This window comes from Acipenser ruthenus, chromosome 12, assembly GCF_902713425.1.
Source record: "Acipenser ruthenus chromosome 12, fAciRut3.2 maternal haplotype, whole genome shotgun sequence".
In the NCBI taxonomy this organism is placed as follows: Eukaryota; Metazoa; Chordata; class Actinopteri; order Acipenseriformes; family Acipenseridae; genus Acipenser; species Acipenser ruthenus.
Genome location: NC_081200.1, coordinates 29,010,704 through 29,033,067, shown reverse-complemented (window position 1 = coordinate 29,033,067; position 22,364 = coordinate 29,010,704). Strand labels below are relative to the sequence as shown.

The following is a 22,364-nucleotide window of genomic DNA, read 5'->3' as shown; positions in this document are numbered from 1 at the left end:
AACAATTAAGAAATTCAATTTTACCTGTTGGTAGATAACTTGATGATTCTTCAATCAGGTGGATGGATTACATTTCAGATTTACATATACTTTTAAATGTATTATTATTATTATTATTATTATTATTATTATTATTATTATTATTATTATTATTATTATTATTATTATTATTATTATCATTATTATCATTATTATTATTATTATGCTATTGCTTTTGACAGTGGTGCTTTTATAGAATAAAGGTGGTGTTACCAGATTTTCAATAAGTAAAGGCATAGTATGGAATAAGTGTCTGTTCTCTGATTTGTTTATTAGCAGTTGTTCTTTGGAACCAAAAATTGAAGCAAGCTGCAATATTTACTGTACATATTCACATCTAATATTTGTGCAATCTGCATATTCATGTTAAAAACTGCAGTGTACAAAATTGAAGGCATATGAAAGAAAAGGTTTTTTAAATGATGTACACAAAAAGTTTAAAAGATTAAAAAAATATTTTATTTTCAGGATGTTTCGGGGGAAAAGCCCTTCTTCAGCTGTTTTACTTTTCTTTTTAAACAGCTGAAGAAGGGCTTTTACCGGAAACAGCCTGAAAATAAAATATTTTTTAAATCTTCTCTTTATATATATATATAGCTACATCAAACAATAGCCATCATATTGTTTACTTTCAGGTATTTATAACATATACAATAAAAATACTCATGCATGTCAGATCTAATTAGGAATATCTAATTGTATGGAATAACAGGCTACATTAATATGTTTAGTAGTAGAAAGATACAATATTGTACTTTTAAAATGTGATAAATACCTGAAAATAAACCAGAAAATTTGATTATTGTTTAATGAAGCTGGGGCTTGCTTATGTCAACAAGACAGTGAATGTTAATTACTGTTTAATTGCAACAGTGGAGGTAATTATAGAGCAGAGTTCTATGTGATTCTATATAGTAAACCTAAATGGAAACTGAGATTACAGGTTTACAGACATACAGAGCTGTAGCTAAAAGATGGATTTCTTCTTGCCGTGGTACAGGCGTTAAGCTTGGGCGGTTTGCTGGTCAATTGTGACATTGTGTGTGTCAGTGAGCAGGGTCTCCTGATAGTTAGAGCTGCAGTTCACACATTACTGCAGCTCCAAACATACTGGTCCCTTGGTATTATTGCAGCTTGCAGTCTCTCTTGGCTAGCTCATGTTTCATTCTTTGGCAATTTGCCCTAATGATATCCCTTAGGAGCCTACAGACCTCTGTTCTTTTTCCATATTTAATCATGTTATTTTAATCTAGAAGATGAGCAAACTGCAGCACAGGTCATTATAATCTCTGTTTCTATTTAAACCACAGTAAAATGTTTTATTTTCCAGAAGGAAACTAGCTCATTTTTTTATACACACACCTTCTGTGGTTGTTATACTAACTGAGCAAATAAACGCCTGTGCAGATTTCTGCATATCTGTTGATAACTTGTACTGTAAATAGTGAGATTTAATGTTTTTACAGTGTCTGTTTTGGGTGTTAATGTGTTTAAATGTAGGTGTTTGGAAAAAACTTTAATAACCCTACAGATGTGTGCTTACATGAAAGTTAAATTGCAACATATCTGTGTGTCTATATGTGCCGCATAACAATTATATTGGAATGCAGTGAATAATGCACCAGTCTCAAATTTTTAGATGCCATTTTTTAACTGCTCTTAAAAAATAAATACGTTTATTTTTCTTCTTTTTTGTTAACCAAACTTTAAATTAATATCAACACAAGCACATGAGTTTCAATACATGCTTTTAGTGTTCATCACCCCCAGTTATAATGTAAAAGCAAAACAGTGCATCTAAACATAACGGCCAGCAAATTATTTTCTACATTTTTAAGTTTCATTGTTTTATTTGCTACCAGTGTTCATTAAAATCTGCCGCTCTTCTTGAAATAAGTTTTCATCAAACTGGAGTCAATGTGTTTTTTAGGATGCAATATCATGCTCGTAAGCAAATCATAAATGTATTTATGTATTGATTTATTTGTAACCTTTTAGTTAACTGCATGTGTTCATGGGTCAACTGCCTTGCTGTATCCATTGTTCTGGCAACATATTTACATCCCAGTGCTTCCTCCACATCTCTTGGACTACTGCTGGTAAGGTCACTAATCCACTTTCTCTTGTATTTAATACACCACCGTATTAACCCAGTAATGATGACTTTTGTACTGCTGAAACGCTTGCTTTTCATACCCTCTGTAGCATTGTGCATTTTGCTTGTAAGCCATCCTCAAAATCAAAATGGGCTGTGTTCTGTGCTGCCTCTATCCTTTTTTTTTTCCAGGATTAGTGTCTGGTTACACAAATATTAGAATTACTGTAGCCTCCTAGGAAGTAGCCAGGCATTACTGGGCTAACCAAGGGACAAATCCATTGTGAGCTCTTCTGCAAGATCTGTTTATTATGTATTTATTTATTTATTTATTGTTTTTTGTGGGGGTTTTTTTTGTATAATTTGTACAATACATGTAATGTGCTACTTATGTTTTAAGTGAATAATAAAAGAAACAAACACAACAAAATAATTGTTTTAACATCATTCATATGAGCAGCAACATTTGAAATTTCCCATTTAATCATATACTTTCTGGAATCAGCTAAACATTAAACTCATGGTATTCAAATTCTATTATGGGATTTCCAGCTGTTTACTTTTAAACCTAGTTTCTTTCAGGTTGACATACAGTACTTGTATTCTAATGTCAACAGTTATCAAGTTTCTGCACTGTTGGCTAATTTAGCAACGTATGAGTAAACTATATTCATTTCTGTATAGCAGGTATGAACCACATAACATGCGTCTATTATTATATTATGTACGATACAAGGCATACTGTTACCCAGCTACTGTAGGAAATAGACCAAAGACTTCTCCAAGTGGGTGGTCTCCCTTTTAATGTTAGGGAAAAACAAGAAGCCTTTCATAAAATTTAATTTAGACCTATATAAAGTCATTATGCTCATGCTCAACAATAATTATAGCACAGAGAGGAAAAGCCTGTTGCATGGCGAATTTTGTTTGAAAAGAAAAGGCTGAATGCAGCAATGTGGTTGCTACAGTCGTACAGAACAGATGTTGCAAGGGCAGCTCCATGACTTATCAACTGCTTAACTTAATTGAAAAGTTCCAGCAACAGTTGCAATATGACAAATTACAAGATTTAGTTCATTTAGTGGAAAGATTGCACAAAAGCTTGCATTCGTATGCTTAAACAGCAACAACAAAAAGTACCATTTTAAACTAATCTGATCTACATAATATAATGGTTTCAGGAAATAATAAAACTAATTATGTCTTCTCTACAGGCATGTTTTGTTATGATTAATGTTTTTGTTTGTTAAATTATCATAATGTATTTCTCTGCCAATCATGCTTTATTTATATTAAGAACATTGCTTTGAATTCAGATAATACATGGATTGTCTACTGTTACACATATTATAAAATAAAAAGCCATTTAAGTTATAAATATATAACAATATTGAAAATAAAGATAAAGCTCTAGGTATGGTAGACTTTTCTAAGTATTCTTGTTTTATATAAATAAATCAATGTAGGTTATGATTTGTTGGTTTAAATTATAATGATTTCTAAACTGCCTCCTGAAACTTAATCTTTTTAAACTAGCAAGATAAAGTATTCTATGCAGTATTATTTAATATAATATTTGTATTTTTAATATTGTTTCATTTTGTTTTCCACAGTGCACCTATGCCCTATGTGGTTGGAGTTCACCTAAGTTTATTGGAGGTGAGTAGAGTTTGCAGAGATTAGTATTACTAAACTGAATATACCTGTATTTGTAGTGATCTTACTTTTGGTTCCGAACTTTACAGGTGCCAGAATCTGGCATTCCAGGAATGTCGAGTATTGGCACCAAATGGCTTTCTAGGATCTTAATGGTTAAATGTTCTATAGCTGTCTGGGACAGGCAATCTATTCACAATATGCAAACTCGTAGCATTCGGAATTATAATGAAGCAGAATCTGTGAAAGATTTCATAGGTCAGCTTAGGCTAGTGAATATATTGGAGACTGCCTAGCAAAAAAAAAAAAAAATCAGTTTTGGTGCTTCATAATTGCTGTGGTCTAGAATTGGCATGTAACCCAATATAAGATGCTGATGTATTTGACAATGCTGGAACCCATTGTGTTTATCACAAACAGGATTAGTGACAGTTGCATATCTGGGCTTATATAATGAGATGAACTCAGCATGGGTGTCTGTATAGCAGTCACTTTCATGCAATGACAAACTCGAATTTTACATATACCCCCCACCCCCCTTCCCCTACTATATGAAAATTAGCACTAGAATACCGCTATGCAGGTGTCAGAACAATTGCAGAAAATTGTGGAGTGGTGCATTTGTCATTCTGTATATTATGAATATAAATGTTTGTCAAAATGTGAAAATCCTGTTGATTTTGTACAGAAGAATAATGAACCATGCGCAAGTTTGTCCAGTTAAAAATTCGGGGGGTGGGGGGGGGGGGGGTGGAATGTATACTAATGAAATATACTGTAGGCTACCTATATTGTGCATGTTGCTGCATACCCAAACATTATCATGGGACCCATTTTCTTCAGAAAAACATACATTAAGCAATACAAAACTAAAGAAAAGCCTTTATATACAACCATGTACAATTACGGTAGTAGAAATGATCCCGTGACCCAAATAAGTATTAATAAACTGACAAACTGTTGTGCTCATTCTGTAAATTCTACAAGCTTTTTTTTTTAAATTTTGGTACACACTATTGTAAACTTCTGGTAACTCAGTTGATACCATATTTTCTTTTTTGTTTTTGTTAAGGATTATACATTGCATGTCAGCTTCAAGATTGCAGAAAACATGTTCATAGAACAGAGGTTCAACAGACTATAAAGAACAGTATTTACAATATGATAAACTGTTCTACTTAAGCAAAATAAATAGTTACAGGGTTTACATTAATATATACATACACAACTTTTGCTGCAAATTCTTTTCACAGCAGTATCGAGTATGTAAATCATTTTTTTTTTTTAATTAAAGAAGCTATTTACTGAGCCAGTTACTTTAAAAAAAAAAAATGTGTTTGCAAATGCTAGTACTTAATTTAGCACTGAGCTTTTTTTCTGAAAGGTAGACTGTAAGACTATATAATGTGTTGAAAATACATTACTACTTCGAAAATAAATACTGAATAAAAGAATAGCATTGAAAATGAGTGGCCTAATAAGCCTCAAAAAGGATGAGTACTTATTACATTAGTCGAACATGTACCTTAGGTTTATTTAGCCTTGATGAGTTTATTAATCCATTATTGATGATAATTGTTCTGAAGTGGTGAAATAATATTTTGTAATTCTGCATAGCATATAGTTTTCAGAAGCACTTATGTGTATAACATTATGTGATCCAGGTATCATCTGTAACAGTTTTTCATTTGATACCAGGATTGCGTATACTAATTGCTAATGTTATAATTGTTCTTCAAACATAAGTAAAATTGGCTTTTAAATTCACATCATATTTTGTAATCGCCTGTACTTTTTTTTCTATGAAATTGAAATATAATGATGTTTCTCTACAGAAAGTAAAAAGCAGGACACTGGAAGATGTAGTCATCCTAAATGTTGACACAAACACATTGGAAACCCCATTTGATGACCTTCAAAACCTGCCCAGTGATGTGGTAAGTCCTCTGAGAACTGCAGACAATTTCTTCTAGAAGCTTTCTGCCATAGTCCATACTCTACATGTTTCAGTATTCTCTTTATTATTTAACCAGAGACATGTTCAGAAAAAAATATACATTAAGTTAGGCAGTTGTAATTTTTTAACTATAATTTCATGTTTCAGCGAAACATCATGGTCATTGTTTTGCAGATGGACAGATTCTAATTGTAAAGCTAGTGGTGTTCATTAGCCATTAGCGCTGTAAGAACAGAAGAGTCTCTTCATCTTATCATTGCCTTACAAAGTAGGCATTTCTGTCTGCTTAGTGGCATGTCTTGCTGAAGAAGCGAGCTCCATTTCTGAAAATAAGAAGGGGGCCAATTATTAGTTCCTGCTTTTCTGCCACCTGCAAGTGCTTTTCCTTTTAATTAATGATCTGATGACACTGGTGTAGTTGGGGTTGAAATATCTGCCTTTGATCCCACCCTAAGCATCCTGAAATGTTTGATTTGTTTTTTGCCGAATTATTATTTCAGTTGTTTTTTAATCTTCAATACCCCGGTGGGAGACGAGAGTTTGAGTGAAAATCATATTGTTTGCTGATTCTGTTTGCTTAGCCTCGGCTCCTTACTTAGGATTCTATTCGTAAATTAAATTGCAAATTGAGTTTGTCATGAAAGCGAGTTGGGTCTTTTAAAAATGACAGGGTAAAAAAAAATCTTTTTGTCTGATAAATTAGGTGACAGCTCTGCGTTGCATTTGATCTTACATTGCTATTTTTCCTTGACTAATGATAGAACATATTCTGTATTTCATGTTAAATTACCCCCCCCCCCCCAAAAAAAAAAGAAATATCACATTTACTATTACCGGTGATAATAAATGTATAGCAAACAAGAACATATTTATTGGTTAACCTTTTAGAAAGAATAAATAAATATGCATACCTGATTTAGTTACTAATTAAAGAAAAATCTGTTTATTCACTTTGCAACTTTTGCAAAGGCTATTAAAGTGACTCAGTCAATTGAACAAGTTCATTAAAGAAAACAAATTGTCTTTTGTATTAGAGAAATTGTTTAAAAAATAGATCTCTCAAAAATGCAAATAAAAAATGATAAATCGTGCGTATTGAATAATGTCCTTTTCTTCTATGTTGGGAGATGTCCAGCAAAATGCTAGAAATTATTTGAATATGAAGCTTAAGGTTTCCTTACTTATGAACAATATGCCTAGGTACAGTACATACTTTTATTGTGAAATATATATATATATATATATATATATATATATATAATATTTATTTATATAATTCTTGATATCTATTTGTAGTAAAAAAATAAACATTTATAATAGTTTTTTATTTTATTTTTTTTCTCATTACATCCTCTACTAGATTTATATAATGCAACCAATTGTGTCTGTGCTAAATGAACAAGATACTGAAACATATCTCAGTCTGGACAGTTGATGTTCCTGTTCTATCATTAGTTTATTAACCCTGTATCTGGATCGCTTGTGAAGGCTGAGCAAGTAAAAATAAGCATATTCCTAAATAGTAAACACAATGTGTTTTGTACAGCCGTCAAAATAAAAGTGCCTACAGCAGAATATTTTCAAACAAAGATGTATGTCCATATTGATTTAAGATGAAGTGTTTGGGATAGGTGTAATTATAGGTTAAGAGGCTTTGGTTCCATGTGGACTTTATTATTGTGAGAGGTTGACCACTGGTCCTGCTTTGTGAAAGGTTAGGGGTCACAGTTGTCCTGAATTACCTGCCCTTTTTTCATATGAGACCCTATGCTGCTTTCCACGCTGGCCTTCTCTTAATGGCCACTTCTCCGATATTCACACTTAATATTTTAGATTTATTGACTATTAGAAATGCTTCCTTGCTAGTAGCAGTTCCGTTCTGAAAAATCCTAATGATTTACAAATAGGGAGAATAATTGGTGTAAGATTGTAGAGGATGTGGCACCAGACATTTGAAAATCATTTTGGAGACTTTTGTTATATTAAAACCGTAAGATATTAAAGAGATGTTTTTTGTATTATCACAGATCATAGGAAAATAAACTTAAACTGACTGTAATGACTAAGTTATGAAAATAAAGACTTTTCTGGAAAAACCTATTGTGCTAAATTTAAAAATACTAAAATCACAATAAGTCGTTATTAATATCAAATTAAAATGTAAAGATTTTACTGTTAGCAGACCATTCATCTGTTTATTTCAAGAAATTGATCACCGTTTGCTGGGAAGCTGGTCTTCTGGATTATTTTAGTGTGTACTCTCACCCGTGCTTCAAAGTTTACATAAGAAAACCTTTTTAGTACATAATTGAGAACAGTTGTTAAATGTATCAATCAGTTTAACGTTTTATAAAGTACTGTAGGCTGGCAATATATACGTAAAATGGCCTGTGACATCATCTTTGGCAATTTTAAGTTAATTAGAAATGATTGCAAAACTTTTTCCTGCCAAGACGACCAGCTTTTTAACTTTTGTTTCAAAGAAATTAAGTTGGCCAAGGTGGTGCTAAGGTTGGTATTGGATTTTATGACCTTCAGAAAAATTCTGGATAATTGCAAGAAGTAAGTCTTAAATATAAGAAAATGTGGATTTCTATAAATATACATCATAGCTGGTTACCATATGGTTTGTATCAAAATCAAATCTATTGCACTGAAATTCATTTGAAATGGCCAACAAAATTGGAATTGTTTAGTTTAGCGTTTAAATGTAAGAATAACAACTGCTCTGTTATGATTTCATTAATGTGCTCATGTATCCAAGAAAATCCAGTTAAAAGAAAAAGATCCACACTTCTGTTCTGTAATTAAAACTCATGGTCATAACTACAAACGGGAAGAAAGACAAACAAGAAAGAATTAAAAGCAGGTGGAATTAGTTTTTGTACGTCATTTATATCTGTACCGATAATTTGTAAACAACTAAAACAACAATTTCTGTACAAATTAAACTGACTCATCCTGGGAGCTAACATTTTATTGTATTGTATCCAGCATGGAATACATTAATATTTGTAGGTTCTGCATCAGAGAGCAGAGAAACGTGTGTGAAAAACAAGCCCTGGAGAATATACTATTAATTTCAGCTTTCTCCATACCATCCCCACACATGCATACGCACACGCATACAGCCAGTTTCTCTGAATAATAAGGGTGTCGTAACAAAACGAAATCCTACCTAACAATTAGGTACAATTATGGAAATGTATATCCCAGAGAAATCGGTTTTGTTTTGTTATCTGAGAATTAGGCTGTATACATTTTTAGAGCACTGCTGCTTTTGTTGCTGCCAGAATAGATTTAAAGCATTATATGGGCTTTTGTGTTCAACCATATTAACAAACCAGCAAAGATACATACTTTAAAACCTTTTTTTGACAATCACATGGTTTCCAAATTATTAGCATTATAATAGTTAATATAGTCAAATTTCAAATCATCATCTTTTTTTTCATATTATCTATATCCTGTGGAACAGTTTGCACAGCATATACGTTAATATATTCGCAATGTAATCAGAGTTGCGTAAAAGTTGCATAAATTTGCCAAAACTTTGAATATCTGGCCCTTTGACATTTTATTATTACTTTGTTGTTTTGGATGTAGTGTTAAAAAATTATTGGAGGAAACCCCTGAACAATTAATCTATGGTCCCAGCATCAAATTAAACATTTTTACATTACTATTACCTATAAAACATTGAATTTATGATTGGGAGGCTATTTAAAATTTTAATTTGACAGTGAGTGTGTATTTCTTTGTAGTTCTTTAATTACATCCCCATGGTATGCCTTTCATTAAATAATCTTTTATATATATATGTATATATATGTATGTATTTCTAAGACAAATATCATGATAAAAAGCACTCACAATTATAAGTGTCATTAGTTGGCAGCCTTTGCATAATTTTACATTTTTATATTTAAAGAGTACATTTACCAAAGAATATATGTATGAGTCAAGATTATAAAATGTAGTACTGTATTTTACTATATATTTTTAAACACTAACAATTGACAAATACATTTAATCTATTACTGTGCCCCACTGATTTATGTATGTGTGTGTATATATGTATATATATATATATATATATATATATATATATATATATATATATATATATATATATATATATATATATACTCTTTAAGACTTTAGCAGTGCAACGTGAAAATAGCGGTATGGAGTAATTATCATTATTATGGCCCAACTTGCAAGGTACATGTTAAGCAAAGCGATCCACATTTTGTTCTGTTGTGATCCTAGTATTTTCTGTTATGAGGATTGTAGTAAACGAAAACCAAAATGGTTAGATGTTTTTTTCTTTGCCCCCTTTTCTAAAATATTTTGAGTTTATTTAAGTTAAATGTGAGTTTTCACTTGCATGCACATATAAAAAGACAGACGCAAACCACAGTAATTCTATTACTTTATGAAAATGTGTCTTTTGCCACTTTGTTTCTTGTGCAGAAACCACAATACCAGGGATAAAAAAATAAATAAATAAAGTTTACTTTTATATTGTTTCTGCCTGAAATCTTTTTCTGGAATAGATTATGGTAATTATTCTACACAGAAACACAACAGAGAAGCACACAGAACATTTTATTGTAAGATAGGTAGTAAGTACAAAATAAATAAAAGAAACAGGGATATATGTTCTAATCCAAGGCTATTATTGTAGCATGGCCAGGTCCTGTTGTAGGTGAGTACACAGGGGCTGGAAAGTATGGGGATGAGTTCAGAGAGTGCTATGAAGATTAAAATGGCCAAGTACATCATTACTTGTAGTAGTGCCTGCTGCATAATACATTTGAGGGGTATTTTAGCCCCTATTGTGCATTGTTTGACAAACCTTTTTGTAGCATTTTTTCATCGCACAGTTTTTTTTTTTTTAATATCATTTTTATAACCTCGTCCCTTTTTTAGGCTATATTGAAACAAAACTCACTCTACAGCAGTTACTGCATAATGTAATAGTTCTTAATGCTTGTCATTTAAGGTTTAACTTAAGTGTTATATTACAGTACATGACTGTGTGATACAAGCCAAGGGTACAAAGCTTTCAGTATTGTCAGCTTTGTTTATGGTGAATTGGTTATAATTGATCAATTATTTAAGGCTTATTTTGTATTTATAAATGTATCATCTACCAATGTGTATTCATTTTTTAAGTATTTATTCATTGGCACTCAGATTGTCTCCATTTTTTTAATGTTTACACCCGGCTATGCATATGAGTATCTGCACTTTTATGTTGAGAATTTCACCCCTGCAAACATACATACATATAGTACACCCTCTCTATAACGAACATGTCGGGGTCCAAGCCTTTTGTTCGCTATATCGAGGGGTTCATTATAGCAAAAGGACAATCAAAATGAAGTATAAACTGTTGGAGTAAGTTAATGAGATGAGATTGTGAATAAAAGTAGAATTACATGTACCTGTTCATTTCATGTATGCAGTATTCTGCCTTTGCTTTATCCTATTCGTTAAAGAATTAAAACACAGTACAAGAAGCAAAAATCCCTAATGTAGCCAAACTTTTATTAAAAATCAGTCCGACATGAATTGCACCAAATCTTAATCCAACATGCAAGAATCCCAAACTGAGTTTTTATTCCAAATCAACCTGACATGAAAAGTTCTTCAGATTCAGCCTTTTTTTTCTTTAATTCAGTTTTGCTTTGCCGCATGGTTGCTGAACAAGACAAAAAACAGAGTGCTTTTTGACAACCTGTATTTACGACAGAAATATTACTGCTTTTTTCAAACGATCAATATCATTTCCAGCTTTGTTACAACTTAAAATAATTTCTGTTTCGGATGCATAGTTACATGCGGGTATTTATTAAGACAAGAGAGTTGCTGAGGTGGCATCCCGTGCGTACAGACCAGGATGATGACAGTGTGTGTTTATTATCTTTTTTATTTTTTTATTTATTTATTTATTTTATTTGGGGTCCAGGGGTCAGGTTTGTTATAATGAAGGGCGTTATAGCAAGGGTATACTGTATGTTAAATACAACTAGATTAAACAAGTTGTAATGGAGCAAAACTTGAAGTAGCTTAACGTGAATCTAGTTTTCAACTAGGTCTACTACTATTACTATTACTATAAATGGATATGACTACGATTTATTAATATTTTGTGATATTGTGCAAGTTTATAGCTCTCTGAATTAGACTAAAAGAAAGAGATACCATTGCACCTGTTAATTATCATTCCCAGCTGGAGTGTTAACTGCAGATCTGTTTTCTCTGCAACCTTTGACCAGTGCATTGAACAGTGAGCACTTCAAACCTTGTACTGGAGTTAATTGAAGAGACTTTAATGAGCCTTGATGTATGCCCTCCATGGGCTAAACTAATCGAACTGCAGACTTTTATCTAGCACTATCTTTCCTTGATGTAAATTGAAAAGATCACAGCTATGGGGAAAAGACCTATACAGAAAGGCCTTTCTGCATAGATTATGAATATCATAACTCAAATGATTTTTCTACAATACTATGGTTATAATTGGACCCGATGGGGGTCCCTCTCTTTGATCAGATCACAGCAACTGTGACTTTACACTGAAAAATGTCACTGCCAAATAGGTTTATCACCTGTAGAGCTAAGCCTCTGCTGCCTCGTTCACTTCTCGTTAGCATTATTAAAAGTATAACAGTTAATTAGATTGACAGATCAGTCACGGTTATTAGATGCAAGAGAAACTTGTGTGTGCCATCATCAAAATAGATATCTGAAATTGATGCATCTTTTGATATAAAAACTGATTATTAGTGTATGGAGTTTTGAACCAAACCACCATGGTTATTGGAGAGATAACATTTTGTTGATGTACAGGCGTATTAGGGCAAGTCAAGTTTACAAGGAATTGGAGTCGGTTAATACAGTAGCAGTACAGAAACCTATTTATTTCTTCTTTCGTTATTGAGTTACTGCTGTGGAATATGTGGTTGTACATTCATTTAAAAAAATCATTTTATTGAAATAATTTTTCTTTTAAACACCTAAACATTTCTACATTAATGGCAAATGCTGTATTTAGTAGAGAATCATCTTTTTTTGGATCAGAATACATTCTGTGTGCTCGTCTTTAACGAATGAGCAAATCACTGGATTTGATTTGATTTGAATGAATGAGCAAATGGCAGGTTGTTATCAAAAATATATTCTAAATTGCTTGTATTTTCATTTGCCTTTTTGTTTTTTTCATGTTTTTATTGGTTAGAAAAAACTGACACTTTATTGTGTTTATTTGAATGAATAAATGCATTTCAGCATTAAATATTAATGTTGTTGATGTTTTGCATAAGCTTAAGAAGCATTTATTTAGTGTAAATTTGCAGATGTATTATACAACACTTTGTTTAATTTAGCAATGCATAATCTCTTTTAAGGCTTCTGCTGAAATGTGTTGATATGATTGCAGTGTAAATAGTATGCACAAAATGCTAAGATTAATGTATACCATTGATTGTGATTTTGAGTCTGAACATATCCCCCAGAATACTTTTGCTTTAAATATTTGTTTTGTTTTCATTTGTTTTTAATTCATACCAATTATAAAGCCATATGATTTAGCAATTTATCTTGCAACGTGGAAAAAACATACTCAATGTAGACGCCAAGAAGTCTACCCACGTTAATTCTTGAATTTTTTAGCATTCGTCTTGCCTAGATACATTGTACAGGTGCTGTTTCTCTGCAAAGAACACAGCTTCATAATAGAATCATCATGATTCTTCCTTATAATGATTCTGAGCCCCTTTCTGTCATTTTCAATAATGATGTGAAATATTTCTTGGGTATTCAAAGTAGCTTGAAGCTTCTTCTTTGATGGAAACGGGAAAAGGTGATAAGCAGCACCTGAAAATGTCAATTAAGAAATGGTCTCCCCCCCCTCGGATCCACAGGATACATCTTTTATTATCCTAAATCAAGTTGGCACATGTTCAGATCCTACTAAACCGGTACAAAAATGGCCAACAAACCAAAGTGTAGTAAAAAAAAAAAAGATATTCAAGCGTATTTATGTCAAGAGAACTTAGAGAGAGAGAGCATGCACAAAGCACTGTGCATTAGCACTACACCCCCCCCCCCCCCCCTCTGCTTTCTTCTCAATTAACAGACCAGCAGGTGCTCTCCACAGCACAACAGATAAGCTATCAGGAAGAGGGAAGGATCTTTTGGCTGACCTGCAAATGTGACGGTTCACACCCTGATTGAGTTTGTGTGTCTACCAATTTCAAAGGTGTTAATTTAACTTTTAGTCTCTCTTCTGCAGATGTCCACTCTGAAAAGTAAACTGAAAAAGCAGTCTACAGCGACAGGCAGCGGAGTGGCTACAGCCTTTCTCAGGACTCAGGCGGCCCTGTTCGGATCCTACAGAGATGACTTGAGATACAAGCCAGTGAGATGATTTATGTTATTTTTTTAATTATTATTTTTTTTTTAGTTTTAAAAGAAAATAACCACAAGATTTACTGGTCACCTTTGATGCTGAACTGGTATTCCTCCTTGGCATGTGGCATTGAAGAGTACAGCTGTTTTCATTTTGCTTTGTCGGTTATGCCCATGTGTGGAAACCCTGGAATGAGGCCACTTGACAATTCATATTGAACCCTAAAAAAGTAATTATGATGGCGTCACTCAAATGTGGTCATTTGAGTGATGCCATCATTTTCTTTGTACATCCACTGAGCCACCCAGCACCACCCATCATCTCTACACTTGTTTTTGTAAAATACTTTTTCAGTTGTGTTTTTCAGAGCGCATTTGTCTGTCATATCTGGGAGAGCTGCATTTTCAAGTTTAGAAAATAATTGGATTGCATAGGCCCAGAGAATAGGGATACATAATTGGCGGATCTGTCTCTTCTGTAAACAGTACACACAAACCCTGTTCATGTATTTCAGTTATTTTGTTGGTTCATGTGGGAATTTGATAACAAGTATTATTGTAATAGATCTAGTTCTTTAAAACAAAGTCAGATTTCTTTTGTGTCACAATAATTAAAAGATTAACCAAATGGTATTAAAATGCTACATGCACAAATGTGTGCAGGCTGATTTAAATAAAAAAATAAAGCTATCTTGTTGCCTTTGTTCACACAGTATCTGTTCTATGATGCCTTCTCTATACTTGTATCCCTACCCATGCCATAGCTTGTACAGTACACCCTCTCTATGACGATCCTGTTGGAGTCCAAGTCTTTTGTTCGTTATATCGAGGGGTTCGTTATAGCAAAAGGACAATCAAAATGAACGATAGACTGTTGGAGTAAGTTAATGAGATGTGATTGTGAATAAAAGTAGAATTGCATGCACTTCTTAATCTCCTGTATGCAGTATTCTGCCTTTGCTTTAACCTATTGTTAAACAATTAAAACGCAGTACAAAAAGCAAATATCCCGAATTGAAGCTGAACTTTTATTCAAAATCAATCTGACACGAATCGTTTCAAAATGCACCAAATTTTAATCCAACATGCAAGAATCCCAAACTGAGCTTTTATTCCAAATCAACCCGACATGAAAAGTTTTACATGAAAAGTTCACCAGATCCTCAAGTTTTTTTTTGTGTGTTTTTTTTCTAAAATCAAAGTTTGCTTTGCCGCATGGTTGCTTAACAAGCCAAAGAAGTGCTTTTTAACAACCTATATTCACGACAGAGATATGCCTGCTTTACTCCTTTTTTCAAACGATCAATATAGTTTCCAGCTTTGTTGCAACATAAAATTATTTTCGCTTCAGAGGCGTTGTAGCCGAAGGTTCGTTATAATGAAGGCCGTTATAGTGAGGGTGTACTGTACTCATCAAACCTAGATGCTGAACAATATAGTATATGCAATAAAGGTAACTCTAAAAGTGGTCGTGGTCCTGATTTTTACTCCTCGACTGCAATGTATTTTTTGGTGTTTTTTACTAGTTGCTTTGGCAGATAGTAAATCTTCAATCTTTTTCAAACAATGACTTTGTTTTTAAACCTTGCTTTAAAATTAAATGTTTTTTTTTTTTCTTTCTCCCAGCTGTTTTAGCTTTACTAGGCAGGCTGTGTATTTATATAAAATGTCACGTCAATTTAAGTTCATAGTTTTCCATTTACATTATGGAACTTGTAACCCATCTCTAACACATTATGTAACTGGGTCTAATTTAATGTGAGATTGAAAACTGTCGGCTTTGGCAAATTAGACAAAGGAAACAAGTACAATTCAGATGTAGAAAGTTAATCCCTCACATTTGCTTTGCATTTTAGTTGTTGCCTTCATGTAGGAAACTGTTTCTCAAAACATAAAACTGTCACGGGCCTATTCTGCTATTTAGATAATTCAGTATTTATTGTCATCTGAACCTCAGGCATACACATTAGAGTTTCCCCTAGACAGGAATAGAAGCCACCCTACTGCTTCTAACAATAAAAAAAACAATTTCCATCCAACGTTTAATCAGAATGTCATTTTGCAGTGCTATGCTATGTGATTAAAAAGGATACACCGCACTAATGTACAGTACACTGTTTATATCTTTGCAGTGTATAACACACCTGTTTATTCTAACGTCATGTCTTACTCTCACTTGTGATGTACAGTATGTTAAAACTACAAGGCAAACCCCAAATTAATTTCAAATACTGTGTAAGTCAATTAAATGTTAGATTTTTACATACATTTAACTTTAAATATCTGTTGATACACAACTGGGTCTAGTTAACAACAAATCTTGTCTTTATTGTATCTTAGTAATGCTACATTCTCACTAGGTTATTTTAGCTCATTATATTGGGCACCTGGGTGTGCTTTCCAACTACATAGTTGATAATTGACATCTCTCCAAGTATAGGATATTGCTTTGGCATAAGTGTGAAACTGAGACTCTCTCATAAACAGGAGAGTTAAAAATCTCACCAACACTACAGCAGCAAGAAGATGTGTTTAAAATCAAGTGGTGTGTGTGCACATTCTTATTTATTCCCAATACACTTAAGATGTTTTAATTGCACAAATTAATGATGTTTCTCAAGCAACAGTTTTTAAAAATGTAATTTTTGTTAATTATCTTGCTTAGTATAATAAGGTAATAAAAACTCATCAACTTATAAATGTAACCTTACTGAATTGTCCTCTTCCTCTTAACAAAACTTCCTTTATTTTCTAGGGGGAGCCAATCTCCTTTTGTGAAGATAGTTTTATAAACCATCGCTCTAGCACTATGAGAGCTTTCCTTAAAATGGCGGTGAATCTTCAGCTTTTTAAACAGGTAAAGTGTGTGCCAGAATTATTAAAGCACTGTTGGACAAACTTGACTGTAGGCCTGACAAAAATAGTAGACATGCAGATCCTAAACTACCAGTACGTCTTTAACTGCACATACACCCAGTTGGAGCCAGAGCCCTGTATAGGAAGTAAATGACATCCAAAAGGAAGGGATGTATCTTTAAATCATTAATTTAAAATGAACACATTCAATCCTGCATCTACAAAAATGTAACCATCAGCAAGTACTTTTGATTAGGAAATGTAAACTGTTTAATGTTGCTGCTTGGCACAAAGCTTAGTGAATATCTTCTTTATTGACAGCTGCAATTTAGAACCTCAATTAGCAGGAGATCTTTTTTTTCAGTATGATGAGAATAACAATGAATCAAGCCGTTGTTTCTGACATTGAATAAATTCATAGCTTCCCAGAAAAGATAGTGACCCACAGTTCAAAGACATTTTTTCTGCTCTGCAGTAGCTCGGGTGCCTTTATCTCAAACTTGCAGTGAAATTGTCCAGTGATGCAGTACTGCTCTGACCATGAACCAAGTCCATTTGGAAGCTAGCCTGTTTCTAATAAACAGGAATTCTGCCAAGAGAGAGCAGAAAATGTCGTTGACAACCTGCTTTCGATCATTATTCAAACAGTTTGCTCTTGTATTTTATTTTTTAGTCGGTTATGATTAATTTCCACAGCTCCTAAATTGACAAGAGTTAGACTGACAGGTCTTATTATGGGACTCATTACAATATATGACGCTTCCCATTCCTTATGTTATGAGATCACAGTGAATATAAACTGATAAATGTGTACAACATACCTGTCAACCCTTTTTGTGCCCAACTTGTATGCCAGAGCTTTCAAACCCTCAAGGAATGCTTTAAGACCTTAAAAAATTCGACTAGAAAATAATAGTATCAGAAAATATGAAAGAAAAAATAGAGTGCTTCTCCCAATTTATTAATTGAAATCTGCAGAAAAAAAGCTTTTTCATCATTTGCTGCGTTCATTATTATTAACATCTTTAACATTTCACATTCTTCTTACATGGAATACAAACGCGTAATCCCAGCCGTCAGATGAAGTCCTTATCAAGCCATGAAATTCGGTACCATCCACTGTACAACTTCCACTGTACAATTTTCCAGTTTTTTGTTGGCGGTGACATTTTTGCGAACTGGTTCTGCCTTTTTTGAAGGAGGCAATCAGTGACGTGCGTGCTCTGCATGTTTTTCCCTGACCGTGAGGTTTTGATTTGCCCATAAGATTTTCATCTTACGGCCGTAAGACTTGAAAAAAAAAAACAAAAAAAAACTAAGAAATACGGGAAACCCGTAAGAGTTGACAGGTATGGTACAATCGGTTGTTTTGCTAATGTAGCTTTTCTGATTTAAATTAGTCTTGGTAGTAATACATACATTTCGACGTTCTATTACTTATTGTATATATAAACATACAAATCACAACCATTCAAAACCTACAAAAATCTGTGCCCAGGGTCATTTCCGTGGACCACAATAAATAAAAATGAATGCTTCTATAATTATTGTAGTTCCATATATCCAGGTGTGTAACACAGAATGCTTTTTTTTTTATATTATTCTTATTATTTACCTTTTATGACAAATTATCTTGTAAACGTGAGTGTTTTAGCTTTAAAAGATGATATTATCAACGTGTGGTGTACTTTTGTGCTCTGATGGATTTTTTTTGGTTCTGAACAGTTATTTCTAATTTGTCAGGTGACTTTGTTGCATTCTTTCTTTGAGTGGACATTTATATTATAAGTAACCCCTACACAAAATGAAGATAACACAGGGAGTGTGTATCTGTTTTTGTAAGATGTAATTTAGCTTCATAACTTTCTCAGTAGCATTATTAACTGTTCAATGGTATATAGGTTATTTATATTTTAAGAGGAAATTTTCATTGAAATGATAATACCTGTCAGTTAATCCAGACTGGCTTGCTAAAAACCTTTTTTGAGGTACAGTAGTGTCTAATTTCTCTCTCTAAAAGAAAACTACATGTAAACCCAAAATGTCCAAAAGGTACTACCAAAATAGTATGGCAAAAAGGCGAGACTAATTTTTATTTTTGCATGTAAGCCAAGCCAATGAGAACAAAAGCAACTAGCTAGAAATTGCCAAATACATTATTTATATTCACTGTACTATGCATGTGGAAACAATGGCGTGCTAAATACAATCCTGTGTATTGTATGGAGAAAATGTATTTAGCATACTAGTACTAATAGACTGGAATATGCAATCTTGATAATAAAACTACCAATCATGAGGGTTGTATGCCTTTTACGTGACAATGTAGATAAATTAAATTTCTTTAGTGTAGGATGTGCTACATGTTGGCCATGATGTCAATCCTTCATCTGTTTTTCACTTTTTTAGATTTCTAAACTTTTTTGAGCAGGTCAAATAAAATAAACTCTGTTTCTGTCTTTTTTCCTCTTTAGTTCATTGATGGCCGACTCGCCAGGATAAATGCAGGGAAGGGATTTTCAGATGTTTTTGAAGAGGAAATAACTGAGGGTGGCTTTTGTGGAGGTAAGTAGGAAAAAATGTTTTTAAGTCTCACTGTACCCCTGAAAGGCCTGTTTTCTGTTCATCTGCTCCCACTTCTTCAAAAGCTTATATAGCATCTCGAGTTTTTGTAAACCATTAAAAATGTGTAATCCTTTTTTTCATGAATGTTTCCTTCCCTTGATATTATTAAGTATGACTCCATGTTTTGAGGTATCCCTCATTTGTCCTGTTTATACTAACCCCTCAGGGTAGGCAAACATTTTCCGTTGCCATTTTCATAAGAAAGCCTCTATTATACAGTACTGCACTTGACTAAACCACTTTTATTATCAATTTATGTTTTTGCAATAATTTTTTATTTTATTTGTAAATTTAGCAAATTCAAGGTCGTATCAACAGTGGATGCAACCAGTAAAGGTAATAACCTGCTAGGCCTTGGTATTGTACTGTATACACCTACAATTTATGTATTTAAGTTTGAAACTTTTTTTTTTTTTCAACTTAATAATTTGTAGTGGAAAGCCTTTGTATAGAATTTGACAGGAATGAAGTAATGAAAGAATATATATATATTTTTTTTTTGGCTTTCATGCAGGTAAAGTAACTGTTTTTAAAAACTGTTTTTCTTATCCAGTGAGTTCCTGCCAAACTTTATTAAGAACAAAGTGTTTTCTTGTGCATCTAGCCAAGCATTCCTCAGCTCATACTTGAGTACTGGTATGAAAGACTGGAGTTTTATCATTCTGAAATGCATTCAGCTTTAGCACAATGCAGCTCAAGATTTTAACATCAGTAAAAAAAAAAAAAGAAAAAAAAGAAAACTTTGGCAGCTCCATTTGAAAAAAATTCTGGCAATTGTGACCATTTATGAAAAATGAAAACACATATCAGGTTGGAAAGTATGTCAACAGATAAAGTTTATGTCACAGCTTTCTAACACATGACTTATAATTTACATTGAGGGGTCCAAAGAATATAAGTCCTCAAATTTTGTAGTAGCCTAATTGCTTTCATAAATGTATAAAATTAGAATGCAAGTTTAACAATTTCATAAGCTTCTAAAATAACTGAAAGAAAATGTTCCATGTCTTCTACAGAAAGGTGGTGCAATGATTAACACAGCCGTTACCAAAGCAAGCCCTGCTGTGAAAACTGCATACAAATTTGTAAGTTATTATCCTAAAGAATGTATTTTTTATATATATTGTATGTTCCGCTTTTGCAGAACTTGTTTGGGTAATGACAAATTCTAATGTAATTTTCAAAACACAACATGTAGTATTATTGGATTTTTCTACTGTTTTTCCATACTCCTAATTACAGTGTGAATGGGTATATTACAAATGCAAAAACGTTTTTCTTGCTGCTGTATACTATGGGCCCAAGGGCTGTTTCTCAGCGGTAACTTGTTCCCGTGGTAACCAGGAATTCTAAAGTGAGAAGGTGGGAAAAGATGTAGATGGTACATCATATAACGAACACACAGCAGTCCGTGATAGCACTGTGATGTATTCTCTAACATGCATGAAAATGTACTCAAATGACATTTACCTTTCTTGTAGATCTGAGCTAAAATTCACTTTGCCATTCTATTCATGTGGGCTTTATTATTTTCTTTGTCATGTCAAAGCTTTGTTTTGATTAAGAACGTCTTGGTATTTAAAATGCCTGTATGCCTCTTCACCTGGGAACCTTTTTTTTTTTTAATTCAGTAAATCCTTAAAATAAACTAAATTTAATAAAGAAAAAAAAAACAGGAAAAACTAACACTTAATTGAGAGGACTTTATTTTTTATGTTTGACTCAAAATGAGTAATTTACTTTACAGGCTAAAAGTCATGCCAAGCAAGGACTAAAAGAAATGAAGATTATGTTAAAGCAAAAGGTAGGCTATTTTAATTCTAACCTGTTTAAAATCTTCTTTCGTTTGGAGTATAATATTCTCTAAAATCTCGATCAATGTTTTTAATCATGAATCTGCTTAGTGCTTTGTTGAGTACTATACATTTTTAAAAACAAGCCCTTGGCTATATCCTGTCGTGTCATCCAGGCAGTGAAAGAGCCTTTATTGTTTGCATATTTTATCAATGAACCACTGAAATCTTCAAAGTTATTGTAACGAGATGTATGTTTTCATAAGAGTGATTGCTTTGATACTTGAACTGTCAAGCTGAAAGCTCATAAGAGCAGATCTTCACATCCAATAGTGTTATTATAGCCATAGTTGTCTTCTCATTTAATAAAAAAAAAAAAATTATAGAAAACAGTCCTCAAAGTGATACATGGATATCTCTAAAACGTAATGAATGGTTATTAATGGATGTTTTCTTTTTTTAATTTATTTATTTATTCCGGAGTACTGTTAGTTGAGCACTTTATTAACCTGTTTCAGGACTTGCTAATCAGTAAATAAATAATAATTTTATGTAGGAAATTTCAGTTATTGTTTTTTTTTTTATTTTACAAAACCTACAAATGATCTTCTAGTACGTTAAGCTGCAAAGCAGTTTGCTGGGACAGCATCTTCTGGCTCTCTCCTGTTTTGCACTTAAAATAAATGTGTTACTAAAATGTGCTGGTGGGAGGTGAGGGCTGGAGCTTTATAAGTAAGACCCTGAGCAAATCACAGGTTTTTGTACAAAATTCACATAAGTTTCACGGGTAAAGTATCATTTTTCATGAAATATGCACAGAATTATTTAATAAATTGTATGCACGACGTGTCTTTTTTTTAATGAACTGCAAAAATGAATGAGATCTAAAGATTCTTACCTTGAACTGTAGATGGCGCTAATC

The 22,364-nt window shown here is 32.8% G+C and overlaps 1 protein-coding gene across 2 annotated transcripts in view; it reads left to right on the top strand.

The window, feature by feature from the left end:
* Positions 1-22,364, top strand: part of LOC117416863 (DENN domain-containing protein 1B) — a 100,446-nt gene that overhangs the window by 61,363 nt on the left and 16,719 nt on the right. For both annotated transcript variants that reach the window (XM_034028303.3, XM_034028305.3), the window contains 9 exons: positions 2,038-2,138; positions 3,748-3,793; positions 5,626-5,727; positions 14,053-14,178; positions 16,924-17,025; positions 19,499-19,589; positions 19,945-19,985; positions 20,666-20,734; positions 21,397-21,453. In XM_034028303.3, the coding sequence (XP_033884194.3) occupies positions 2,038-2,138; positions 3,748-3,793; positions 5,626-5,727; positions 14,053-14,178; positions 16,924-17,025; positions 19,499-19,589; positions 19,945-19,985; positions 20,666-20,734; positions 21,397-21,453 (735 nt within the window). The remainder of the gene's footprint in view (positions 1-2,037; positions 2,139-3,747; positions 3,794-5,625; positions 5,728-14,052; positions 14,179-16,923; positions 17,026-19,498; positions 19,590-19,944; positions 19,986-20,665; positions 20,735-21,396; positions 21,454-22,364) is intronic.